This window comes from Scleropages formosus, chromosome 3 (assembly GCF_900964775.1).
Source record: "Scleropages formosus chromosome 3, fSclFor1.1, whole genome shotgun sequence".
In the NCBI taxonomy this organism is placed as follows: Eukaryota; Metazoa; Chordata; class Actinopteri; order Osteoglossiformes; family Osteoglossidae; genus Scleropages; species Scleropages formosus.
In genome coordinates this window covers 5786432-5814184 of record NC_041808.1, presented here as the reverse complement: position 1 = coordinate 5814184, position 27753 = coordinate 5786432, and the positions used below count along the sequence as shown (strand labels likewise).

The 27753-nt window shown below is 49.5% G+C and overlaps 2 protein-coding genes across 4 annotated transcripts in view; both read right to left on the bottom strand.

Moving 5' to 3' along the window:
• Window positions 1-15695, bottom strand: part of habp2 (hyaluronan binding protein 2) — a 33474-nt gene extending 17779 nt beyond the window's left edge. The window contains exons 1-8 of the mRNA XM_029250127.1: window positions 15566-15695; window positions 15100-15133; window positions 14262-14357; window positions 13646-13756; window positions 13375-13491; window positions 7106-7222; window positions 679-847; window positions 273-379 (exon numbers count right to left, since the gene is read on the bottom strand). Of these exons, the coding sequence (XP_029105960.1) occupies window positions 273-379; window positions 679-847; window positions 7106-7222; window positions 13375-13491; window positions 13646-13756; window positions 14262-14357; window positions 15100-15133; window positions 15566-15628 (814 nt within the window). The 5' untranslated portion in view covers window positions 15629-15695. The remainder of the gene's footprint in view (window positions 1-272; window positions 380-678; window positions 848-7105; window positions 7223-13374; window positions 13492-13645; window positions 13757-14261; window positions 14358-15099; window positions 15134-15565) is intronic.
• Window positions 15696-16413: 718 nt separating this feature from the next.
• dnmbp (dynamin binding protein) overlaps window positions 16414-27753 on the bottom strand; it is a 35741-nt gene continuing 24401 nt past the window's right edge. For 2 of the 3 annotated variants that reach the window (XM_029250716.1, XM_029250717.1), the window contains 13 exons: window positions 25685-25875; window positions 25457-25556; window positions 24962-25109; window positions 23468-23485; window positions 22608-22807; window positions 22377-22507; window positions 22168-22272; window positions 21908-22036; window positions 20581-20913; window positions 19553-19741; window positions 19181-19379; window positions 18405-19063; window positions 16414-18123 (listed from right to left, as the gene is read on the bottom strand). In XM_029250716.1, coding sequence (XP_029106549.1) covers window positions 17938-18123; window positions 18405-19063; window positions 19181-19379; window positions 19553-19741; window positions 20581-20913; window positions 21908-22036; window positions 22168-22272; window positions 22377-22507; window positions 22608-22807; window positions 23468-23485; window positions 24962-25109; window positions 25457-25556; window positions 25685-25875 — 2588 coding nt within the window. In that variant the 3' untranslated portion in view covers window positions 16414-17937. The remainder of the gene's footprint in view (window positions 18124-18404; window positions 19064-19180; window positions 19380-19552; window positions 19742-20580; window positions 20914-21907; window positions 22037-22167; window positions 22273-22376; window positions 22508-22607; window positions 22808-23467; window positions 23486-24961; window positions 25110-25456; window positions 25557-25684; window positions 25876-27753) is intronic. The other variant, XM_018762652.2, reaches the window with a different exon arrangement.

Here is a 27753-nt window from a genome sequence, read left to right as displayed (position 1 = left end):
AGATTCTCAGATTAGCAGATATTTTCACACCTTATCAATTTATACCCCATATACACTCAATAGCAGAGTCCTGTTGGTTACAAATTACAGCTTTATATCCCTAGCAGGTCCCAGTAGTTATACTCCTCACTAAAGTACCTGTGTTACACAAGGTGTAAAAAGTCTGTACTGAATCTTTCTGATAAGAAATAAATGTACATTAATCACAACAACAGCAATAATAGTAATAATAATAATAATAATAATAATAATAATAATAAAAAATCTGGTACCTGTCTCGTTCCCAGATCCAAAGCATTTTCTCACTTTGCAGTATTCCCATGTGAGCTCATTCTTATGTCTCACAAAGCACCAAGGCCGGGCATCTCCATCTGGGTTCCTGTGGTGAATGGGAGGACACTGGAGGGTAAATTCAACACAATGTGATGCAAGAGGACACTACAAAGTAGCTACCTGTACTGTTTGGTTCAGTGAGGTGATAAGGTGCTCTCTATGAGTACGATGATTAGAAATTACCCTGTATTGCTGTCTGTTCTGTTGAAATTCTCTTATGGATGCTCCCACTTAAAAATCACACATTTTGTTGTTTGCAAGAAATCGGAAGTAGAATTTACTAAAAATAACATTGAACTCAAATTAAACAGTAACTTTGGCAACTGGGGACGCTGCGTGTCACACCTGCACAGGTTGTTGTGTTCAAGCTCCTTCAAGATGTTGTATTCACTGAGGTCTACGGCCTCAGACAAGATGAAGTATGCGTTCCACGGCAGGCACTCCAACCCTTCAACGGTCTCGCTCACATTTCCCCGATAGTTCTCCCCGTTCTCCTCGTAGCAGTCGTCGGGACCTGGGATAATGCAGAAAGATCAACGTTTTGATAAAGGCTGTTAATGAAGGCTAGCAGACTGCAGCTACGGGTTTCCATATGCTAGCAAGTAATTAGCTAACAGCAAAGAGCGCCATGGCAAAAAGCTAACATGTGACAATTAAAATTTTGCCAGAAAATTGAAAGGCTAAAAGCTAACATGCGATGGCTAATGGTTATGTGGTAAAGCTGATCGCTAAACGCTGACATATGAAGGCTAATGGGTATGTGGTAAAGCTGATGGATAAATGCTAACATGTGGCAGCTAAAAGTGACCTGGTGAAGCTAATGGTAAAAGCCAACATTTGATAACGAAAAATTTCCTGGTAAAATGTGATGGTTAGTGAAAACATTAATATTGTAACAGCGCTGAGGGGGTTATACCTGCATCCTGTAAATAGTTGATGTTAGTGTTCATTTGTGTACATAGTTGTGTGTGTCATGTGCCTATTGGTTGTTGTTCTATTGCCATTCAGTGTTGAAGAAGGGAATTCTGGGGAGTACCGGGGGTAGCCCCTTAACCATGGGGTGTAGTTGGGGGGCTGGGAGTGACCTAGGGGGATTCCGCAGTCTGAGGCATCTTTGTGAAGACTGCTAGAGCTGCATTCTTTTAAAACATATTGTACTTTCTTGTATCTTACCCCTTTGTGTATTTATCTTCTTTTATATTTGTTTGTGTGGCTTTTATTTGTACAGTATTTTATTCACAGATTTTAGTAGTTTTGTGTTGGGTTTGTGCACTTTTAACATTCTTTTAACTTGTGTGGGTTTTATTTGTATAGTGTTTTATCTATAGATTCTAATGATTTTGTTCTATCAGGTAATTCTGTGCATTTTGACCCTTTTATATTGACTACTCAGGTATATGTGTTTGATCAAGTTTTATACTGTAATTTAGAAGTATTTTATGTGTTTTGAAGGAAGCATGTATGATATGATGACTTTGGTTGAGCTGCTACTGGCGAAGAGTCCTTTTGTGGGTATGTTGGTGTGAGGAAGACATGAGTCAGTTATATTTTTTGAAGCCAGAAAGGGGATTGTTATGGGAAAGACTTTGTCTTGACAATGTATTTTATGCAATGGTTGTTTTGTAATTTTGTTGACTAACTGTAGGAAAATGGTTTTGGGTTTGTTTGATTGTGGATTTTTGTTTGCTTTGGTTGTGTGTATTATCGATAACTTTAATAAAGTTTAGAGGGAAAAAAAACACATGTACATGTTTAATAAAGACCGCATTCCTTTCAGCGTGACTCCTGAACCAGTTTCTAGTAGCTCCATGGGGGGATGCTACACTCATGTCAGAGGCAGGATGGAGCAGGGTTCAAGCGAACAGACCCAGAGAACACACCGCACACATTCTTTGGAAATAGAGGATATTTATCAGAGGACTGCGGAACTGCTGACCACTCTGGAGCAACTGGGGGGAACACCACCACTGCACCGACAAGAGGCTCCCCTCGCAAGGGCACATGAAGAAAGAAGTATTCCCCAACCCCTGCCCAGCACGCCAGCCACAGGAGAAGCACGGCAGCGAACTGTGCTCCGCCTGCCATGGTATTCGGGAAGGGAACTGTGGGAAACTTACGAGGCACAGCTCCACCTAGCAACGTGGCACAATGGCTGGGACGCGGCAACTACAGCACCACAGCTGGGGCTAGCTTTGGAGGGGAAAGCGCCGACAGTCCTGCTAGACGTGAGAGCAGATCAACATCACGAGCTTTCCGCGCTCACGGCTGCCCTGAGATGCCGGTTCGGGCAGCAAGAGACAGCGGACTATTACCGTGGGCAGCTTGCAGCCAGGCGGCGCGGCAGAGGGGAAGCCCTTGGAGCGCTGGCTGCGGATATCCAGCTTCTGGAGCGGCGGGTGTACCCACAGTACCCCGCAGCCATTCAAGAAGACTTGGCGCTGCAGGTATTCCTCCGAGCACTCACCCCAGAACGCCTGCAGCAACATGTCAGACTCAGCACCCCGGCTGACATGGATGCCGCGCAGCACAAGGCTGAACAAGCGGAAGCCGTCTTGAGGGACACAAAGGAGCTCGCGCATTTCTGCCGCTCCCTGGAAGACATCAGCGAAGACGAGGCTGAGGGAGGAGTTGTGCGCCAAGTCGAGGTGCCACCCCCACGCCAGCGACCGCCTATCATCTGCTGGCATTGTCGGAAGTGAGGTCACCACGCACGTCACTGTAGGGAGCCCACCCCCGCCTTGTCTCAAGGAAACGGCAAAGGGGCAACACCGTGAGGGGGGGGTTTTGCCCTGTGACTCCACCCCCTCTCAGGGCGTACCCTCGTTCCCAGTGGGACTCCTGGGAAAACTCCTCTGCCTCCGGCTTCCCTGCCTAATAGGCGTGCCTTGCGAAGCCCTGCTGGACACGGGGTCTACGATCTCAATCGTCTGCACTGGGGTGCTGCCTGGAACAGCATGTCGGCCCCCCGAGGAATGGACTGAGGTATTGGCGAGCTTGCACACGGTCATGGGAAATACCATGGTGATGTGGGGGATAAAACGTTTGCATGTGGCCGTGGGCAACCAGCTGCTGGAGCACGAGTTCTGGCTTGCGGAGATCCAGGATCCGTGCATTGTGGGAATGGACCTCCTGGCCAAGTCGGGAGCGGTTCTGGACCTGGGCAGACGGTAGCTCCAGCTGGCAGATGAGACCATTGCCCTCACTCACACACAGTGGCAGCGGAAGACCTTCCAAGCACGTGCCCACTTCCCTGGTTCGCGAGTGGAGGAGACCGAGGCTGCGCACAAAACAGCAGCGAAGGAAGAGCCCCAGGCAAACAGTGGGGGCGCCGCCGGTGCGGAGTGCGTCCCACAGGCCTCAGCTATGACTCGCGAAGCAGTGCAGATGCTGTGGCAGCACAGCGGGGTGGAGTTAGAAGAGGGTCAGCGAGAGCAGTTGAGGGAGCTCCTGAATGCTTTCATTGACATTTTCGCAGCGAGGGATGAGGACTGCACCAGGACGGATTTGGTACAGCACCGTATCGAGACAGGTGGCGCGGCCTCCATCCACCTGTGGCCGCATTGCTTGGCACTAGCAAAGAGGCAGATCGCGGAGGAGAATGTGAGGGAGATGGCCACAGCGGGCATCATTGAGCCCTCCAGTAGCCCCTGGTCAGTGCCGGCAGTCCTGGTGCAGAAGAAGGACGGCAGCTGGCGGTTCTGCATGGACTATCATTGTCTAAATGCGGTGACCAAGCAGGACTCCTACTCCCTGCCATGCATTGACGATGCATTGGACTGCATCGCTGGGTCGCAGTGGTTCAGCTCTCTGGACCTGCGGAGTGGCTACTGGGAGGTCGCTTTGGCACCGGAGACCCAGAAGAAGACGGCGTTCACCCTGGGGCGGGGCCTCTGGCACTTCACAGTCATGCCTTTTGGTCTCTGTAACGCAGCCGCCACCTTCGAGCAGCTGATGGAGCAGGTCCTGTCGGATGTGCCCAGGAGCCGGTGCATTGTGTACCTTGATGACCTGCTGGTGCACGCCTCCTCCTTCGAGTCCGCACTGGCGAATTTGAAGGAAGTGTTTACTGCCATCTGCACGGCCGGGTTGAAGCTGCACCCCACAAAGTGCAACCTCCTCCAGTGGCAGGTGAAATTCCTGGGCCACGTCGTGGATGCGGACGGGGTGTCCACGGACCCTGACAAGGTGCGGCAGGTGCAAGACTGGCCCACCCCAAGGGACATGGCAGAATTGCAGAGCTTCCTGGGGCTGGCGTCGTACTATTGCCGCTTCATACGCAGCTTCGCCAAAATCGCAGCACCACTGCACCGCTTCACTTCTAAGGGCATCGCGTTTGAGTGGACCTCCGAGTGCGCAGCTGCTTTTCATCACCTGAGGGAGGCTCTGGCGTCTGCCCCTGTCCTGGCTCTCCAAATCCCGGGAAAGACTTTCAGTGTGGGCACAGACGCCAGTGATTGGGGCATTGGAGCCATGCTGTCACAGGCAGGAGATGGGAGCGAGAGTGGTCGCGTACTACAGCCGCTGGCTGAGTCACCCGGAGAGGAACTACTGCGTCACACGGCGAGAGCTCCTAGCCTTAGTGGCAGAGAAACATTTCCACCCCTACCTCTACGGGACCAGGTTCCTGCTGCGTACCGACCACGCCTCACTCACGTGGCTCCTAAACTTCAAGGAGCCGGAGGGGCAGAGAGTGCAGTGGCTGGAACTGCTGCAGGGGTACGACTTTGAGGTCCAGCACTGACCAGGATGCTTGCACGCCATAGCTGATGTACTTTCTCGGCGCCCCTGCAGCGCAGACTCATGCAGATACTGCAATCGGCTGGAGGAGTGACAGGGGACCGTGGACGAGACCTATGCTGTGCTGGCAGTGGACGTGGCGAACGGTGGGGGGTCCGCTGAAGACACGGAACTGTTTCACCAGGCCCAGGAAGCCAATCCAGAGCTGACGGTGGTGCGGGGCTTCCTACAGTCGGGGCAACGCCCACCCTGGACTGCAGTAACCCTACACGGACCCACTGTCAAGTCGTACTGCTCGCAGTGGGACAACCTCACCTTGAAAGGGGGGTTGTTGTATCGGCGTTGAGAGGGGCTGGTGCACAGACAAGTCCTGTGGCAACTCCTCATCCCCCGTGCCCTCGGAGAAGACGTGTTACGGCGAGCACACGGACCTGCCGGCGTCAGGCACTTTGGCGTGGCAAAGACACTGCGTTGGCTACGCCAGGAGTTCCACTGCGCAGGGTGCCGGCAGGACGTAGAGTTGTTCGTGCACTGCTGCAACACCCTCACCGCATGCAAGGGCCCCAGCAACCGGTCACACGCCCCCCTGCAACGCCTTCACTCCAGTGTCCCGAGGGAACACGTCGGTGTGGACGTGCTGGTACCCTTCCCCCTGACTGAGCGAGGCAACCGCTACGTGTTCGTGGCGATGGACTACTTCACCAAGTGGCCTGAGGCTTACACGGTACTGGATCAGAGTGCCGCTGCTACAGTGGAGCGATTGGTAGAGGAGATGTTCCGCTGCTTCAGGGCACCGGAGGAGCTGCACAGTGACCAGGGAAGAAACTTCGAGTCGCAGGTCATGAAGGCGGTGTGCGATCGGCTGAGGGTGCAGAAGACGCACACCACACCTCTCCACCCGCAGAGCAACGGTCTGGTGGAGCAGTTCAACCACACGCTCACCATGCAGCTCTCTGTGCTCACCGCCCAACACCAGCACAATTAAGACAGACACCTCCCTCTGGTCCTGTGGGCATGCCGCTCTGCCGTCCAGGAATCTACCGGCTGTACCCCCGCTCTGCTTATGTTTGGGCACAAGCTGAGAATGATGGTGGAGTTAGCTTTTGATAGCCCGCTGGAGCCCGAGGTGAGTGGGGAGCCGGGTCCGGAGTACCTGCAACAACTGCAGCAGTGCTTGGAGTCCTCGCATGCTTTTGCAAAGCACCACCTGACAGAGGCGGGGGGGGGCGACAGAAGTGCGTGTACGACACACAGTGTCACGGGCGTCCCCTGGACCCAGGGGATCATGTGTGGGTTTACAGCCCACGCAGGAAATGCGGACTCTGCCCCAGGCTCGCAGACAGCTGGGTCATCATGGACCAGCTGTCCAACGTGGTGTACAGGGTGCGGATGGGACCCGGACGTCACCCAGTGGTGCTACACCGCGACAGGCTCGCCCCTTACCATCTTAAGGAGCCCGCAGCGGAGCCCCCCGTTGCGAGCCTGCCAGGTCTAGCGGATTCACCGCCGACGACCAGACCCAAGAGGGAGCGCAGGTTGCCTCTGCACCTTCGGGACTTTGTGTTGGCAGTTTCAACAGTCACCAGGACGAACAACTGCTGAAGGGGGGACGATGTAACAGCGCTAAGGGGGTAATACCGGCATCCTGTAAATAGTTGATGTTAGTGTTCATTTGTGTACATAGTTGTGTGTGGCATGTGCCGATTAGTTGTCCATTTACGTTCAGTGTTGAAGAGGGGAATTCTGGGGAGTACTGGGGGTAGCCCTCTAACAGTGGGGTGTAGTTGGGGGGCTGGGAGTGACCCAGGGGGATTCTGCAGTGTTCTGCACCTTTTTGTACTGTCTGAGGCATCTTTGTTAAGACCATCAGTAAAAGACATGTACGCGTTTAATAAAGAGCACGTTACAAGATGATGGCTAATGGTTATGTGATAAAGCAGATTGCTAAAAACTAACAGGCAGTAGGTGTGGGGCTCAGCTATGAGATGCGACTGTGAAAGACTGAGGACAGCAGTCACCAGACTGCCTGACGCACCGACTTGGCAGAGTTTGCCAGTGTAGTTGGCCGGGCAGTCACACCAAAAGCTGGAGCGCGTAACGCCTTTGTGGCACGTCCCGCCATTCAAGCATGGGCTTGGATTGCAGGATGAAGCTGGAAAAGAAACGAGCGTTGGGTTACCTTTTCAAAGTTACACCAGAAGACTGTAGAATCCTGACATACTGTACTGTATCTGTGTGGGACCTCAACAACTAGTGTTTACCAGTCACTTCTCATTATGAATCATCCACATTTGGAGCCAATTTTATAATGAGGCAGAGCTGAACAACCACTATTAAAATTAGAAAATAGATTTTTATCTATGAAAAGAAAGTGCTTAATAATGAAGAAGCTCTTTCATCAGAATGCTGAAGATTTGGAAGCTTATAAATGATGTAATAATACAAAAAGTATTGCGTTGATGGACATTCTCTGTCATGTACGTCCTTCTAAAATAAAGCACCTGCTAAATGAATAAATGTAACTGTAAACAGCAACAATGTCCAGATCTCTCCATTTGTTGGTATGTTAGGAATGCGAAAGTGTTGCTTTTAGAGAGTGGAGCATTATGGCAAGTGTATGAAAGTCCACGGGAGTGCTTGTCAGCAATATTAGAAACAGTATGCAGTTTTAGAAAGTTGTTCACAATAAACACAATGTGCTCCGTGAATCCCTGCTTCACTTACTGCTCATCCTGCAGATAACTGATCAGTTAAAAAGAAAAATGGGAATCACCCCAGAATAGTAACCATGGAGTTTACAGTAGAGACAGAAATCTACCCTGGGATTTCCGAACACAGTCTAGAAGCAGGACAGCAAAGGTAACAAATGTAATGTACTTTTGTATTGTTTTCTGAGATATCCATCACATTGGAGAAAAGTATCTGCAAAAAAATCATCCCAGCTGTTTAAATGGGTACATAACTGTAACTAACTTAACACTAAGTTACTTTGAAAAAAAGTGTCAGCTAAACAAATAAATGCAAATGTAAGCATCAGCTAAATTAATAAATGTAAATGTATTTTATATCATTTGAAATCATGGATTGACAGTTACATGGGTGTTTCACAGAATTTTAGTAATATAGCTAACTCTTGCAGCTTCCACACCCTTGCGGCTAAGACACACTGGACTGATGCCACACTACTGGCATACTTCCAGCAAGATCTGAATCCCTGCATCCAAGCTGAGCTAGCATAGCTAGGGGGAAGACTGGACTCTAGACCAATTCATAGTCCATGCAATAACACTGGACAACCGAGCCCGAGCCTGAGGGTGCCCTGCCAAGCCTCCCAGTTGCTGGCACCGTTTCGGAGCCTCCAGAGCCGATGCAAATCCACCGAGGGCAGCTGACACCCTCTGAGAGGCAACGGTGGCTCTGTGTGGGGCTTTGTTGCTACTGCGGGAGTTCAGAACTCTTTCAAGCAGCCTGCCCGGCACGGCAACCAGACAAAGTTCCACAACCACAGCAACAGGTGAGCAACCCCCTCTGACCAACCTTGCAACTCTTATTGCCAATTGTTTTGGTGTAGGGAGGGAACCGGGTCGCTGCACACACCTTCATATACTCCAAGGCAGCCAGCAGCTTTATGGATTTCACATTTGCCAAACCACATGGAATTCCCACCTCTGCTTGTGACATTTTGTTATGGGTTAGTGAGCCTGATGGGTAACCGCTGGGCACAAAATGTAGTAGAGTCCCATACGGAGTTCCTAACCCTCCAGGTGGGGGCTTGTACATAAGGAACAACTCCCCTTCTTTCTAATAAAGTCCCTTGATAACCTCATAATCCTGGGTTATACCTGGCTGGCTCAGTATGACCTCATATTTTCTTGGAGTACCAGGGAACTTGTGTCATGGGAACCGCAGTGTGCCTTTTCCTGTTTGTCTCTCCCATGTAGGGCGACCTCCATCGAAAGTCCCAAAGCACCACAGGCCATCAAGATACCTGATGTGTCTCAGGACCTCATAGAGGTCTTCAGCAAAACCAGGGCTTCTGTCCTGACCCCACACCAGCCTTAGGATTGCGCTATTGACCAGTTACCTGGAACCTCTCTCTTTTGAGGCAGAGTCTGTCTTTTATCCCTTCCCAAGCAAAAGGCCATGGAGGACTATGTGACTGAGGCATTGGCCTCCGGCATCATCAGGCCATCAACCTCGCCTGCTTCAGGAGGGTTTTCTTTTTTCCCAATGGGAAAAGGACGGGGGTTGAGTCCACATATAGATTACCGTGGCTTGAATGACGTCACCGTCACCCATCCCTTGCCTCTCATTTCAGCTGTTCTAGAACAGGTCCATGGGGCCCAGATCTTTACCAAATTAGACCTCCACAGTGTCTACAACCTGACTCGCATTTGGGAGGGTAATGAGGGGAAGACCACTTTCTCCTCAGGCACTATGAATACCTGGTAATGCCATTTGGGCTGGCGAACGCACCTTCCCTGTTCCAAGCCTTCGTCATCCACGTGCAGGGGGTTCTGGTTAACAAATGTGCTCTCGTGTACCTTCATGATATCCTTGTGTTCTTAAGGTCGCTGCCGGAACATGTAGGACAGGTATGTCAAGTGCTAAGATAGCCCTTGAAAAATCTCTTCATCGAGGAAGAGAAGTGTATCTTTCATCAAGAGCAAGTTTCTTTTCTGGGGTTTCTCTTCAGCCCAGACGGGATGGCCATGGTCCAGGAGGTGTTGAATTGACCTCTGTCAACCTCGGTTAAGGCATTGCAGCGGTTTTTAGGTTTTGCAAATTTTTACCGTCAGTTTATTTGGGGCTTTAGTTCTATCACTGCACCTCTCATGTCCCTGCTTAGGGGGAAGGCCACGAGGCTTGTCTGGTCCCCCGAGGCCCTGGAGGCGTTTTAAAGCCTCGAGAGGTTGTTTACAACGGCCCTGGTGCTCCAGCACCCTGACCCCTTGCCTGCCATTTGTGATAGAGGTTGACACCTTGGTCGTAGGAGTGGGTGCTGTGTTCTCACAGAGACAAGGAAGTCCAGCTAAACTCCATCCTTGTGCCTATTTTTCTGGTAAGCTGTCACCCACCGAGAACAACTACAACACTGGGAACTGAGAGTTGTTGGCCGTTAAATTAGCCCTGGAGAAGCGGAGGCATTGGCTAGAAGGGGCCGTTCACCTGTTCCTAGTCCTCACAGACTATAGAAATCTGGAATACCTCAGAACAGCCCGCCATCTAAATCCCAAGCCCGGTGGACTTTTTTTTCACCCAGTTTAGCTTTTCTGTGTCATATAGACCAGGATAAAAAAATACCAAAGCAGATGCCTTGTCCCACATATACGAGAAGGACCCAGTCACAACCACACCTGAACCCATTCTCCCCAAGTTCTGTTTTGTAGCTCTGGTGCAATGGTAGTTTGCACAGGGTCTGAGGCCTGCACAGGCAGAGGATCAAGGTCCTGAAGGAATCCCGGACAGAAAAGAATATGTGCCAGTAGGTATGCGACCACAGCTGTGCCACTGGGCTCATGATTCTCTGGCTGCAGGTCATCTGGGTTGCCGAAGGACTGTCACCCTGCTCCAGCAGAAGTCCTGGTGGCTCTCCATCCAAGAAGATGTGCAGGAATTCATCAAGGCTTGTGAGCTTTGTGCCCAAGGTAAGACCCCGAACAAGAAGTCAGTGGGTTTGCTGGAACTTCTCCCAGTCCCTTCCTGGCCTTTGTCTGATGTGGTGGTGGATTTCCTGACAGACTTGGCCCCCTCGGAGGGCAACACCATTGTTTTGGTCGTGCCTGATTGGTTTTCTAAAGCTTGCCACCTCATTCCACTCCCTCGGTTCCCTACCACACTGGTCACGGCGGAACAGCTCTTCAACCAAGCGTTCAGGCTGTACGGGTTGGCCGAGGATATTGTCTCTGACATGGGGCCCCAGTTCGTCTCCCAAGTGTGGAAGGCCTTCTGGCAGAAGCTTGGTGTCTCTGTCAGCCTAACCTCGGAGTACCACCCCCAGGCAAGGGGACAAGTGGAGTTCCTGAACTAAGACTTAGGCCAATTCCTTCAAAGCTCCTGTGGTCAGGTCCAGGACCAGTGGTCATGATTTTTACCATGGGTCAAGTACGCCCACAATGCCCTTTCTCATTCTTCCACAGAGTTCTCCCCTTTCCAGTGCGTTTTGGGTTATTAACCTCCCCTATTTCCCTGGCATCCGGGCCCCACAGACATACCAGCTGTGGACACCTGGTATTGGAAATGCGAGGAGGGCTAGCACTCTGTCCGTGACCACCTGCACTGCAGCATCCAGTGCTACACACAACAGGCCGACAAACACCGTTGCACCCTGCTGTTCCAGCCTGGCCTTAGACTATGGGTGTCCAACCAAGACGTGCATCTGAAGCTGCCTTCCAAGAAACTCAGTCCTAGCTTCAACGGACCCTACAAGATCCTCCGCCGCATCTCCCTTGTTACTTAATGGTTACAACTTCCCCCATCTGCCCTACCTTTCATGTCTCCTTGTTAAATCCCTACAGGACCTCACTGTTCCAACCGTCACAGGGGGACTCCAACACCAACGCCATTGGAGGTAGACAGGGCGCCAGCATATGCCATCTGTGCCATTCTGGACTCCAAGTGCTGCCGCGGGGACATGTACTACTTAGTGGACTGGGAGGGTTATGGAAAGTGGAACAGAGTCGGGTTCCTGTCTACAACATCCTCGACCAACCTCCGATTACCGACTTCCACAGCGACCATCCAGACCGCCCAGTGCTCCGTCCCAGAGATCACTCCTCTGACACGGGTTGTAGGGTGGCAAGAGACTCTTGTGAGTTGGGGGGGGGGGGGTACTGTCACGACTATGCCCACACCTCAGTCAGAAGCACTTGGCCGTAATCAGAGCAATCAGATATAAAGAGCACCACTCCACCACTTCCTAGCTGCGGAATCTTGTCTGAGACAACTGTCCCCTCAATGCTCTCCAGTTCTGTTTGTGCTCTTGCTCTTGTTCCACGTCTCCCTCAGTATTACCTCTTGCTCTGACCATGACTTCAGATCTCATCTTGACAACATCTGCCCATTCGTCCAACCATTCACCTGTCCCTGACCATGAAGCTGGCTTATCTCTCCAGTACCTCAGTGAAGATCCTGCACTTGGGTCCAGCGCCGTTTGCTGTCTCTTCGCCCTGGCATGTATCAATATGTGATTTAAGTAATATATACAACACTTACATTTGCAACTACATTTGTTTCTTTAGCAGATTTTGTTTTCTATAAAGTGACAAACATTTCAGAAAACAATACAAAAGTGCATTAGACCTGTTACCTTTGCTGTTCTGCCTCCAAAATGTATTTGGAAAACCAAGGGCAGTTTTCTGTCTCTGCTGAAAACTTTAAAGCTAAAAAGTTTCCTATTCTTAAAATTCCTATTTTTTAATTGCTCACTTCTCTGCGGGATGGGCAATAACCCAAACAAGAATCCACTGATCACATCACATTTATTGGGAACAACTTCCTAAAACTGCACACTGTTACTGAAACAGATATATACAATACATAACATAGTGTACAGATATAACACACTCAATATGGCGGACAAACCATTCTGTGGAATTTCACACACTTCCCATAATGCTCGACTCTCTTAAACCAAGATTCTCATATTCTGAACACACCTAGAGTTGGAGAGACCTAGATGCAGAAATGCCAACTACAGCAGAACGCCTCTTATGCTTCACTTGTGCACTGTACGACTTTCAATTTTTTCGAATACACTTTGGATAAGTTTTCTTACGCTGACCTTTTGTTCTGTAAATCAAAAATTGGGTGATGTGACACCGTAAATTTTGGATAAAGACAGTTTGTAAATCAAGAGATGCCTGTATTTTCCTTGGTTCACTTACTTGTTTTGGTACCAGTTCTATAAATAATATCTCTGTATATTTTTTATTTTGTGTAGAACACTGAAGTTGGTGTTTTTAACAGTGAATTATATAACTTTGTAAAGGTGTGTTGCTGTTATGGTTTCTTTACACTGATATACTGTACGTAAATAATGATTGCTACGAGACTTTGATAGACATGTCTTAACATGAATTTGAAACTTTCTCTACCTCAGTACACTTCACACTATCGCAACATAGAATCTTCACAGGTTTCATTAAGCAAAGTGCAGGAAGAAGCATGAGGTGTATTTATAATAATCGGAATGCATTTTCTGGCCTTTCTATTAAGTCGCCTTGAGCAGGAAGATGCTCTGTGCTGCTGTTCCCGGACCATCTCCACCCCATCGCACCTTCGCATCATCATGATCATTCTCACCCACTTTGCAGTTCGGGGGCTGGTACGGCTCCTTGCACTTGCATTCGTAGTATGGCGGAGTGAGCGTCACCGTACACTCGCCACGGACACAATTGGCTTTCTTACAGATGTTCCTGACTGCAAGACAAACGGGGAAACACAAGCGACTGAGGTGAACACCTTTGCAGGAATCACCACAGTAATATTAGGGTAGGATCTTGGAATAGAACCAGCAACCTGAAGGTAACATTCAAATCCTTGGCAGCCCTGCGCACACATCTTGACACACTACCTTTCTGACATGTCTTCCCTTTGTAAGGAGGCGGACAAGAGCAGCGGAAGTCGTCGTCGTCCACAACCTCACACACGCCATCGTTGTGGCATGGGTTTGGGTTGCATTGGTCTGATGGAGGAAAAGGTGAGGAAAGAGATGGGAACATATAGCTTTTGTTCTACCTAGCACAGTGCACAGTTAGTCTATAAACAGCCAGGTGTTGAACACATATCACACCTGCAAATAGCTCTGAGAAGCATGCAGATGAAAACATGGGACTGCTCATACACATGTCATCTACATCTTAGAGATTCTCTCACAGCCAGTCAACAGTCCCAATCTGGTAAAGTTGACGGCTAAATGCTAACATGAGGTAGCTATCCACGACCTCGTAAAGCTGACAGCTACAGTAAACGCTAACATGTGGCATCAGGCACAGTCCAAGCGGCCTTCAGAAACATGTAAATTGTGCCTGAGAGTGACCCTCAGATTCACATGAATTATATTTGCCTGATGATGAAGTTTACTGAGGTAAGGAGTGATCTGATATTTCTGTTTCTCTGCAAATCCATACAAAGAAGCGTGGGCACCACCTTCATGTGGAGAAACTCGTGATGAGCAGGACAACTCTCACCTTCAGGTTCCAGTAACTCATAAAGCCAGTCCAAGTCCTTGTCACTGGTATCCGTGTCTTCATCAAACAAAGTTGAGACGACTGCATCAGCTAATGCTAAAAAGTGAAGACCAACTTTAGATGACTTCTGACAGAACCCTAGTCCCAAAATAAGAGGCTACATGACAAATAAGATGTGCCCTCTGTGAAACGGAGGATGTACAGCAAATAAACAATGTAAAAATAAAACAAACAATCGTAAAAAGACTGAAATAGCCCTTAACTAGTATGTGCAGACAGACTTGAAGTCCTGCAGAATGTGCACCTGGCTTTCACTGTCAGAACATCACCTTGACCACACCTGAGAATAATGGAACTTAAAAATGGCACATGACTCATGGAGATCGTCAATGTTGTGAATTCTGCTGTCAGTTTGATAAACATTTTTCAGCAAAATGTACCCGTAGCTGGACAACACAGCCAGATGAACAGCAGTCGGTCTTAACTACAGTCTATCCAGTGTTACCCCTGAACAGTAAATGTGGACTATCTATGTTTGAGTGACCTTTATGTGTTTAGTTAACTGATTTTGGCAAAGCGATTGTTCTATTTCTTTAAAGAAAACAGACAAGTAAATTTCAGAAATAGCATGGCAGTTAAGGACATGAACACATAACCAGAAGGTTGTTGGTACCAGCCCCACTTATACCTTCTGTTGTAGCACCCTTGATCAAAGTACTGAATTACTCCAGTAAAACTTACACAGATTTATAGCTACTATAGGTTGCATTGGATAAAAGCATCAGGTAAATAACAAAACTTTTAAAAAACATAAGTGTGCAGTATGTAACTTACTTACCATTTATAACATCACCCAAAACATCTAGTATGTCCTGTAAACAAGACAAGGCTGGTGAGGAAAATTCCAATTTTTATAGTAGTTTGTAAGCTTCTGTCAGAGGCATGTACACATCATATTTGAGATCAAAAGGTGTTGTCATGGGCAATTTATGTAATTGGTAATCTTTGTCAAATATTTAATACAAGGGAAAGTATTAGGATTTCAGGAAAGATCTGGAAGGGAGCGACATTAAAACCGGTAGTGGAAAGTTGCCAGACAGCAAATTGCCACTGGACCAGATGTAACCAGAGGGCTGCAGGATTCATGGAGCAGTTTGGCTAAGGGTAGTTTTTGAAGAAGGTACTCGACCTGACATGTTCAATGAAACGTCAAGCTCTATAAAGATGTCATATTCTAAGTGGTGCGATGAAAGCACTGCAATAGCAAGGAGGACATGCAGTGTGGTGTGTGAATCGGTACTTACAGAAGGTGTGGCCTTTTGGACAAGAACGGTGAAGCACAGCAGGAAGACCAGCCTGGAAATCATTCTGCCTACTCGAGTGCAACTGCAAGGGTTCAACTGGACATGAAGACCAGACTTCAGCCCCCGATGCCCAAGCTGCCATACTTTTAATTATTACCCTCTCTATTGATTCTTCTACTTCACAGAAGTCAACGACCCCAGGAAAATCTCATATTTTAGGGTCAATGGATAGTGAGCAAAGCTCACTCTTCAGTTAACATTGGCCCCATAAAAATGTCATGTAGACCTCGCCAACCAGTGGGCTGTTCGTATTTCCTGCAAACGGTTCTGTTGTAGTAATCTTTCCAAACAGCACTGTCGTTGTATTCTCCATTGTCCAGAATCACCTTTCATCAGTAAATACCAAACTTTCAGTACGAGTACTTCTCATGAAATTAAGAACAGGTGCACAGGGAAGTGTGTTGGAAAGGCACTAACGTGAGTGATCGAATGGTCACGGCAGGTGGGCGGTCCTCAACTCCTCGAAGGTTCAAAACCCTTTTCACAAATATTTGGTCAGTTTGGACTCTACACTGTAGAACACACAGATTTGTGGAGGTTATCGCCGTGGGTTGTTTGGACAAATATTTGTCAACCCAGACTTCACTTTACAATTAATACTGGTATTAAGACTGACATTCATGCACTGGTAATAAGAGTGGAACTGGGAGGGAAATGTGTCTCCACCAAGTTCCAGCTTCATGGATTCCATCTAATTTTTTTTTTTTTTTTTTTTTTATACTGAGTACCATTGCTAATATTTCTATCCTTCCCAATAGTAATGAGTAATGGACAGAGGTGGTTTTTTTCTCTAGCTTTTGCCCCAGACCATTCTATGCAATCACATAATTTGTTTCAGAGAAAATTCATGAGTTCACTTGGAAAGTTGTAGCTGCATTACAGAGTTGTGCCCAGTGAAGCAATGTCCCTTCATGGAACTCTGAACATGTCATGTTTCCTTCAGGACAAACCTGTGTGTAACACAGCTGCTTGTTGGCAGTGGGAGCTGAGGGCACAAAAGGTGATACGTGGAAAGTTGCAGACCCAGGAGGCAGACAAGAAGGACAACAGTCATCATCTGAACTGACTGCTTTATTGAGACTGGCCAGAAAAAATAAAATACTCAGTGACATGGAGGTAAAGACACTCTTCACACTGCATGGGGAGGAGATGCAGCCCAGAATGTCCAGAGGACATATCCTCTTAGCAGCCTCAAGCCCCTTTGTATGCGTTGGCTAGATTCAGTTCTCAGATCCCTTGCAGGATGGAGATGTAAGCAGTACAAACACCAGCTACGTGTCTCAAACACTTGTGAGGCATGCGATCCTTCCAGACAGCACTCATCAGTGCAGTATTGGGCTCCATACCTGTGCCATTTTTCATCCATCAGTGAAAACCACAACATGACTGGGTTCTTCTTAGAGCTTCATGGATGCAGTGCAACCTGTTGGAAGTTGCTCATCTGGAGACTCATGGCATTCTGAAACCCAACACCAACCTGAAGGAACTCCAGTTGAAACCCAATGGAAATCCAGTAGAAACCCAGCAGGAACCTAATGGGATTCCAGAACAAACCCAACGGGAACTTAATGGGACTCCAATAGAAACCCAATGGAACTGTAGTAGCAACCCAACGGGAATCCAACCGAAACCCTAGAGGACCCCAGAGGAAATCCAACAGAAACCCACAAGATCTCTACAGGTGTACAGTGCTGGGGTTTGTTGTGTCTCACGCTCTGAGGTTCACTAGGTGTCAAGGCAAAGAAATCCACTCCACTGCAGATCCTCTTTCTCCTACCCCATGATGGCATATTACTTTAAATCTAATGAATTAACAAAACACCTCAGGTGCTGAAGTGCAGCCAAACTTTTCTAAGACCACGTTCATTTGTAACCACACCGAAAGTGACCACCCCCACACTTGCCACACACAGTGCACCTCTGCAATGTGCTGTCTTGCACACCACACAAGAGCCACAGATTATTTGTGCAGCAACCCCTAGGGGGCGTACTCTCACCATGATGGTATCCATTTCAAACATGGCTGCAGTGCCTGGGAAATACCTCCTTCAGTACAAAATCCAGCTCAAACTTCAGGTCTCAAGACCAGCTGATATTCAAAGCAATATGAAGGCCATGGATTCCAGGACTAAAAAAAAAAAAAAAAAAAAAATTAAAAATAATAAAAACTATAAAAGGGGTTTCTCTTCTGCTCCTCCTTCCAGCACAAGGGCAGGTCATTGTGAAAAGGTCCAGAAGGGCTTGTTCCCTTCAACCACTCACAAGTCCTCCTCAAGGAGTAAGGCACCATTGTTGGATCACAGAGGTCTTTCTCAAGTGTACTCTGACTTGCGGATGTAGCTGGAGGGCACGTAACCACGGCGACCGCCTGCCTCGCCCAGCCACCACTCCTGGTTGCCGTTCATGTCCTGGAACTCGAGGATCTTGACGCGCTGGTGTGCTGTGATGCTGAGCTCGTTGCTGCAGCGGGCGTTAAATGAGTACAGAGCGTAGTAGATCTGCAAGAGACACACACACACTTTTTACCATCAGCCATGACCACAGTGACCTAAGCCAGACTTTACCAGCATGGAGTGGTGAGCTGGAAGGCAGTGCTGCTCCACAAAATGCTACTACGCACAGAGGTATTTTACCGTGTTTTCACCTGGGAAAATTACATCTGTGTCATCCGGTCCCCCAACTGGGTAAATCTAAGAATAATGGAACAGAAGGGCCGGGATCCAGGTATTCTTAGTGTTACAACAATGCAGCGCCATCTAACGGCTACAAAGTCACATACCTGGTGTCCATCAGACTCCGGCTCTGTGAACTCCTCAGTGCGGTGTAGAGGCTTCCTCTGCGGTTGGCCCCTGTTCCGTCGCGCGATCGAGTTAAACGCACTCTCTGATTGGCTGCACCGCGGAGAGGGAGTGTCTGATTGGCCGTAGGACTGGGTGGGGTCCAGTGCAGACTGGTGCAGGCAAGAGCTGGAGTCGGGCTCTGAGGGGTCCACCAGGTCCCTGTGATTGGCTGGGTTCTGAGAGGAGGGATCTGACAGTTCTCTGCGATAGGTCAGATTACGATGGGAAGACTCCACTGGGTCCTTGTGATTGGTCAAATTCCGGAGAGAGGTGTCCAGCGTTTCCCTCCGGCTGGTTTGGTCCGTCACGCCGGACGCTGGATTGTCCTGCTGCGTGTTCCTTCGTGACAAGGGGAGGGCGGTTTCCTGGGTTGCGGTGTTTGGCGAGGTGTGGCTAGGGGGTGGGGCTGCAGAGAAGCTCACAGTCGCCATCTCCTGATTGAAGGTGAGCGTGCTGTTGCTGTTTTGCCGTGAGAAAATGGGGGAGGAGCCACCGTAACCAGACTCGTTGGAGGAGTGGCTTCCAAGCGAGACGTCGGATTGGCTTCTGCGTGGGTTGTAGGGCTTCAGAAAGGAGCTGTACACAAAGCCCTTGGTGACTGGAGTAAAACAGATAAATCAGATGAACAAAAAAAAACAGACAGATGGATAGACAGAGTAACAATAATAATGTTGTTGATGATAAACAGAGAATGGATCATGATAGAATCCCCCACCCCCGTTATCGATGAGCCAGCGGTTTTGGCTTCCCATGGGGTCTTGCTGCTTGATGACCCCCACTATGTCGCCCTCCAGCAGAGACACGTCCAGTTCCTGGGCCGCGTTGAAGTTGCGCTCTGCCTGGAAAAGCTTCTCTGGGCCATAACGGGCCAGCAGGGCGGCGCGCTGCTCGTCCGTCTGCAGGGTACAGTTGGGCTTTGGAAGAGGCGACACAGAGACAGGAGACAGCATTAATGCTACAGTTTCATTCCTCCACAAACTGTGGTAGCAAAGTAAGGGACCCTCTGTCATCTAGCACTCTGGGGCAGGGCTTTTGGGCGCAGCTCTCTCTCCGATTGGTCAGTTTTCCCTTAGGGGCGGGCACTCACCGGCCCTAGGAGCTGTTTCCTGGCGACCTGGCGCTCGGTGGTCTTCTTCTCGGGGGGCTTACGGGTGGTGGGCAGGTTCTCCGGGAAGAAGCTGAAGGTCTGGAGCCGCTGCAGGACCCGCCCGTGCTCCTCCTGGAAGAGCGCCACCAGGTTGCCGTCGAGACCCGCCATGCCGGCTACGCTCGCCAGCTGGGGGGAGAAGGAACAGCACGGCAACGTCACCGAAACGTTACAGAAACGTGAGGGGCACACAGATCAGAGCTTCAGGACTGGCCAGGGATCCATGCTTCTCCCCCAAGATTTGCTCTGAAAACTGCTGTTGTACCTTTATGTTGGAACTTATTCTTCAATAGAGGTAGTCCTTGACTTACAATATATGAGACCTACAACTACGCAGCTGTCCCATTTACCTTTTTATATTATGTACGAATCTCAATGTTTGGTCGTAACATGTAAGGATGACCGTTCCACCTGCTGTACGGCATCATCGACCGGCTGAGCTACCGCAAGGAACCGAATTTCTCAGAGTGTCAATTAGCCACTATGTTCCAGTTATGAAACATTTTGTGTTTCCACTCAAGTTACTCTATTTATGGTCTAGCAAAAGAAAATGTGAGTGTTCTGAAAGTGCAAAAAAGAAAAAACAAGAGAGATTTAGAAATTAAAGTGAAACAATAATACTGTAGCATGAAAATAGTTAAAATACTGTTCTGAATATTATTATAATTATTATTAGTCTGTATTACTACTATTTCAACATAAATAACATGTGAGATCAGTGAAAACCCCTTTGATACAATGTGGCAATCCAGCATGTGAACTGTCTATATACAGTATCCCTATGGTTTATATAATATGGAATAAGGGCCTTTATGACTAAGGTTGTTGGGACGGAACCCCTTTGTAAGTCAAGGGCCACCTGGGAGCAGCTTTATCAATGGGTCCCAAGAGAAGCTACAATAATCACCAAATACAAGTGCTAAGGGACTAAGTGGAGCAGCACGGACCATTACTGCGCTCCCTCGTACCTGGAGCAGCGGGTGCAGCTCGCCGAGAGCCTGGCTCACGAAGTCCCGCTGCGCTTGGGCGAAGCTGCGCACGCAGCCCGTGAAGAGCGCCTCGGCCGTGCGCACAAACTTGGGCAGCTCGTCCAGCAGCTGGGCGTTGAGAGCTTCGTAGTTGTTGCGCGCCGCCTGCAGCTCCTCCTGCACCCTGCGGTCGCGCAGGCGCTCGGCGCGCTCCTTGCAGTTGTCGTAGTCCAGCAGCTTGTCGAAACGCTTCTGGATGAGCTTGTGCGGCCCGGCGAACATGGAGAGGAGCTGCGTGAGCGGAGCGATGACCAGCGTCTCCGTCCTCTCCTTCTGCTCAGGCAGGGAGGCAGGCAGGCAGACAGACATCAGGGACCGGGTCCACAGGACCGCAGTCACAAACCAAGGCGAGAGGACCGCTGTGCGAGCGCCGCCCTGTTCTGCTGGACTACAAAACACTGGCTGCGGCTGGACACTGACGGCGGTGTCCAGCTTCTGCCTCTGCAGTCAAAGGTTGCAAGTTCAAACCCCACCTCCTGTTGCCACATCCTTGATCAAGGTACTTAGCCATAATTGATAGAGTAAAAACTACCCAGCTGTATAAATGGGTAAATCAGTGTAAGTCACTTTGGAGCAAAGCATCAGCGACATGAGTAAATGTAAAGCACGGCATATAATATTAATAATAATTACATACATACATTTATTCATTTAGCTGATGCTTTTCTCCAAAGCAACTTACATTTGTTAGTCCATTTACAGTATTTTACCCATTTATAGTTGGATAATTTCTTTCTCTTTTTTTTTTTTATTGGAACAATTTTGGGTTAGTACCTTGCTCAAAGGAGGGGGTGCGGTGGCGCAGTGGGTTGGACCGCAGTCCTGCTCTCCGGTGGGTCTGTGGTTCGAGTCCCACTTGGGGTGCCTTGCGGTGGACTGGCGTCCCGTCCTAGGTGTGTCCCTTCCCCCTCCGGCCTTACGCCCTGGGTTGCCGGGTTAGGCTCCGGTTCCCCGTGACCCCGTATGGGACAAGCGGTTCTGAAAATGTGTGTGTGTGTGTGTGTGTGTGTGTGTGTGTGTGTGTGTGTGTGTGTGTGTGTGTGTGTGTGTGTACCTTGCTCAAGGATACTACAGCTAGAGGTGAGATTTGAACCTGCGACCTTTGGGCCCAAAGGCAGCAGCTCAAACCACAGCCTCCCTACACGCGGATCATACGGTTCAAGTACCTCCTCTGATCGGTTCAACCTGGTCTCCCTATGACCACTGAAGACCTGTTAGTGTTCTTGTTAAAAAAAGCCAGTACTTTGGCGTCGCCCTCGCTACTCACAAACTCTGCGAAATGTTTGTCGCTGATGCAGCGATGCGCCCTCTGGAAGCGCTCCGGGTCAATCTGGTTGCGATCCGTGTAGATGTCGCCGAAGCTGATGGCCGCCAGCACCTTGACCGAGGCAGACTCCTGTGGCAGCCGGACAGGCGAGAACACAAACACATGTGAGGCGACCGCATGGTTACAGCGGCGGGCAGAAGTAGACGTTCGTACCGGAGGACAGTGTGTGGAGAGAGCGTGCGGCGAGCGGTGCCTCGTACCCGGATGTGCTGCAGGTACAGGGAAATGTCCCGGATGAAGGACTTGATGAGACGCTCCTGCAGCCTGAACCGTTTCTCGGCCTCGTCGAATGCCTCATCCTTGACCTGTGGAAATTCAAACGAGCGTTTCGAAAACACAGCGACGAGCCTCGCGGCATTCGCCGAAAATGCCGCTTCTCCGGCAGGGTGCGCCGGAGAGCCACTCCCACCTGGGGCGAGATCCCGGTCAGGTGCTTGAGGTGGCTGCTCACGCGGTTCGACTTCTTGATGATGGAGTGCATGCTGAGCTTGGAGATCTTGTCAATCAGAGTGTCCTCGTCACCCTTCCTGTACTTCACCACTGGAGAGGGGAGATTAGCCGAATCAGAGGACGATCGCATGGACACGCACGGACGGACGGACGGACGGACGAACGCACGCGCGAGCCTGCCGTTACCCACCCAAGTCCTTCCTCCTCTTGTACTCGTTGATGTTGACGTTGATCTCCTTGACGGACAGCACAGCCTCGGCGAGCTGTTCGCGGTCGCGGTGCGACTCGGGCGTCGTGTTCAGCAGCTCGGTGAGCAGCAGCGGGTAGCGCATCACCCTCTGCACCGGCTTGATGAGGAACGAGCCCAAGTTGATGTAGTTGGTCTTGCCCCTGTCAAGAGAGGAGCCGCCCGTGAGGGGACCCAACCTGCACGGTGCTGGTCCATGCGACCACGTGGGTGTGGGGGTAGGACTCTGTCCATCACATCACATCACATCACAGGTCCAAACTGGACAACAGCAGGAGAAACTCCACACAAAATGGGCCAAGCCTCACACGGAGCTTCAAAACAAACATGTAAATCAAACAGCGAGACAGAGGAGACAATTTGCTTTTGTTAGTATACAATTTACAGCACTGATTGGAAGCACTTTGTTGAGAGGAATTATGGGGGAAACACCCGGCGGATCTGCCTGACGTCTCGCCCTTCCTTCGGTATCAGGATGCCCCCCGCACCTGTACCATACCTGATCTGGAAACAATTTCAGCTGACATGTTGCAATTCCAAAAGGCTCCAGTGGGGGGCGTTCCCATTCTTTCCACAGACACACCACCGTCACAGCACTTCACGGTTTGAAAGTGTCACCAACAGGGAGCGGAAGTACAGCACCACCGGCACAGGAGCGAAGGCACGCAAGGAGCGCGTGGACAGGAACACGGACACGGCCCGACTCAGCACACGTGTTAGACAGGTTAATGAGGAACGCACATGCTCTCGGGAGGGAGTCTCATGCAAAGTTGGTGGCGGTCTCTGAATGGGGGGGCACTTACCACTCGCGGTACAACGCCCTGGTCGGTGGGGGAGGCAGGGATGGGGGGGGTGAGAAAAGAAATGCACAGTTACTTTGGTCCACATGTAAAGATCATGGTCAACCGCTGAGTACACAGGCCCACAAGGACACGCCCACAAACACCACAACCGTCCAATCACGGTGCGACACGGCTTGGTGGCAGAACAAAGCTGATTATACACCTATAAAACTACTGTGAAAATATCAGTATTTTCATAATATTCCACCGTGGTTTTCACTTTTGATTCTGACGTGTTGGAATGAGCTCCCTCTGCACCTCAGAGCTGCTGAGTCCCACCCAACATTCATGAAAGGTCCAAACCCAACAGCTACTTAAGGGATGTGAACCAACAGCACGGTAGAGTCAACAGACAAGTTGTGCTGATAACCCTGTGTCTGTGCCTAACGCTCTCTCTCTTCTGTTGGGGTACTTTTGATTACGCTGAGCCGCGTGTCACTATGGAGAGAAGCACCTGCTAAATGAATAATATGTAAATTAACAGGGATAGCTGGTAGTGTAGCAGTTAGAACTGCTGCCTTTGGACCCGAAGGTCGCAGGTTCGAATCCCATCTCCCGTTGTAGTACCCTTGAGCAAGGTACTTGCCCTAAATTGCTTCAATAAAAATGACCCGACTGTATAAATAATTGTAGGCACTTCAACATCGTAAGTCACTTTGGAGAAATGTGTCAGATAAATTAATAAATGTAAATAAGCGTAAACGCATTACAATGTAAAATAACTTGTACTTAAGAGTCACACATCTCCAGCTATGTCCCTTTCTCCTAATGCAACGCACGAATTTTATTTTCTACAAGACATACATCGCTGAACGAATCAATGTAGACGCAAATGTAAAATTATATTAAACACAGCAGTTCCACAACGTTCCACTGGCAGCCGCTAGATTTTTCATTTTTTGGCCATATAAAGATACCGTAAGGGTCCAGATCATAAACCCACCCCAGTAAGGCGTGAAGAGACAGACTGAGCTCAGACACAAAGACCAAGAGGTCAAAGGTCACTCAATTTACAGCTGCTCCTCCAATTAGAACTACATTCCAAACATGCAACATGAATTCATACATAGACAAGAATAAGTTGGTCTAAAAACATCTATACTTGACATATGGTGAATAAAGGGTTTTTTTTTTTTTTAAACATTTCTTGTTGACGATACATGTCGACGGGGAAGGGATCAGCTGCGAAGAACGAGGTGAAAACGGAGGTGAAACCGGGCTGCAGCGAAACCAGGCGCGGCACATTCCACGCCGCTGTCATTGTTCGCGCCTTTAATAGCTGCACAGTGAGTGGGGGGGGAGGGGCATTCGTGGAATTTCACTTCAGGTGTGCAGGTGGAAGGGCAGAACCCGGGTTCGCTGGGGACCGAGGCTCCTTTTCACCGGCGGATGTGGCGCAACATCAGAGGGAGGACAACCGCCCCCGTACTACTCAAGGTGGCGAATGGACCCTACCTCAGTTTCTCCAGGCACTCCAGAATGTGCTTCTGAATGTTCTCGTCCTTCTCGTAGCCCTCCAGCAGCGTGATGGCGTCGTCGTGGTTCTGGCAGTAGATCTTGTACACCTCTTCCAGCTCGGCCTTGTGGTCCAGGAACACCTTCCCTGTTCGAAGGAAGGGCGATATGGAACCATCACAATGCAACTCACCCGCACGGCGTTCGGTCGAAACCAATGACACGCGGAACACGGCGCATGTTTATGGGATGAACCTGTCAACAATCAGCACCGAGTAGGAGTTGGTGGAGACTTTATTTTCAGTCATTATAAATTAGCCTTTATTTTAATGTAGGTCACTGTTTATTTTTTAATTAAGATTATTTTGTGATTGATGTTCTGTAAAAGTCTCAGATGTAGCTATAATAAAAAATAGTCCGAATTTAAAAAATTAAGCATAAATAAATGCTCCCGCGTGAGACCGTGTTACTGGAGAGGACGTCTGCACCTCGCACCTATGCAGTCGGTGTCCACGAGGCTCCCGTACATGCGCCCGGACAGGTCGATGACCGCGTGGATGTTCCCGAAAAGACCGTCGATGTCCACGTTCGGCACCTTCAACGGGGACACGCAGCAGGAGGACAGTGGTCAGCGTCAGGTATTTCACCAACAAGAACGCAAGTGGAGGATCACAGGTGGAGGGGAGGGACACCGGCGGTGAGACGCAGTCGTGGTTCTGGTACCTGCTTCCTCTGCAAGGGCTGCAAGATCTCCTTAACACACATCTGCAGGTCTTTCATGTAGTCGTGCTCAGTCTGCAGGAGCTCTTCTATGACCTTTGACCTCTTCTCCATCATCCTCTGCTCGGGGTCCTCGGCGACGGAGGCCGGGGCAGTGTCCAGCGGCGGGGACTGTTCGGCGAGCAGGGTCATCTCTGTGGGACGCACGGCAGAGACGGCGGCTTCACACGTCTGTCTCAGTGAACGAGGAGGAGAGTAACGGCGCAGCCAAACAACGGCCCCCCGCAGCTCTCCGAGACCCCGCCCCTGAGGGTCTCTCTAAGGTCCTCCTCCCCATACTGAAAACAGTGTGTACATTGTTTACTACACACTGCTGTCCATTGTTCCCTCCAAGCGCTGCCCCGTATTTCAGGAGTGCCACCCGCCTGGACGAAACAGTAGCGACCCCTCATCACCCCCCCCAACGTGGATCAAGAGACAGAGTGACCATCGGGGGCCACACACTCTGGACTGGACACACACCTCTCACTCCACCGACAGTGACTGTTACGGTTACCCTGGGGGAGAAACAGGAAACGCCTGGGGAAGGAGAGTCTTTGATTCCACAGGACTCCCCCAGGTTCCCACTGCCCCCCGGGACCCCCACCAAGCGGAGAAGGGCGAATCATGCTCCATCGGTTCATCACAATGGGCCATCAGCTCACAGAATGGGCATTAGGGGGTGGGGGGTGAGGGGGGGGTGGGGGGTGAGGGGTGGGGGTGGGGGGTCAGTGCCCAAAGACTGACTGGGGCTGTTTACCCCTGACAGCGATGACTGACTGCTCTGGAGTGTCAAAAGGTGCCCGTGAGCCTGAGCAGGATAACCAAACACTCACAGACACAGTGATCAGACTGGTGTTCCTGGTTTACATCTGTGTGTAAGTGCATGTCATGTGTGCCATATCTGTCCATCAGCTCAGATATGAACCCCCAGAGCACTGCTCACTACAGCCTGCCATACACACCTCCAGAAAGTTCCAGAATAACTTCCAACTCCATGAACACAAATACACTGAATTTTAAATATTTGCTTTTGCTCAGCTCTGAAGCAGAGAGACCGGGGCATTGAACACACACACACACACACACACACACACACACACACACACACACACCACAGAGGAGGGATGTCAGTGGATGTCACACTCCAGAACTGAGCCTCTAATTATTGATTTATCACACTTCACGGATTTAACCAGTGACCACTTCCTATCGTCCAATCGCCCTATATGACACTATTATTTCACTGTATTACATTTGATCATACATAATATCATATCATTTATAATACATCAAACTATATATAGTTAGAGCTACTGCTTTTGGGCCCAAAGGTCGCAGGTTCACATCCCACCTCCAGCTGTAATACACTTGAGCAAGGTACTTATTGTAAAAATTGCTCCAGTAAAATTACCCAGCTATATAAATGGGTAAATAATTGTAAGTACCTTAAGATTGTAAGTTGCTTTGGAGAAAAGCATAAGCTAAATTAATAACTGTAAAAGTTCACATAAGACCAGATGTGACCATTCTGAGTATTACATTTATTCACTTAGCAGACACTTTTCTCCAAAGCAACTTACAATGGATACTATGTAGTGTTACTAGCACACATACCTTATTCACCGTGGTGACTTAGACTGCTAGATACACTACTTACACTGGGTCACTCATCCATCCATCCACCAGTGGAACACACACACACTCTCTCTCCGTCACTCACACACTATGGGGGAACCTGAACAGCATGTCTTTGGACTGTGGGAGGAAACCAGAGCACCCAAAGGAAACCCACGCAGATGTGTGGAGAACATGCAAACTCCACACAGACTGAGCGGGGGTCAAACCCATGTCCTCTCGCACCACCCAGGCACTGTGAGATAGCAGCGCTACTCGCTGTGCCACCGTGCCACCTGACTGTATTAAAATGGTTATGAAAGTAGTAGCAGTACTATTGAACAGTGCCCGAAAACCAGGAGACAAGTACCAAAAGGTACCTCACGTAAGACAAAGTACGAAACATGCTGAACGCA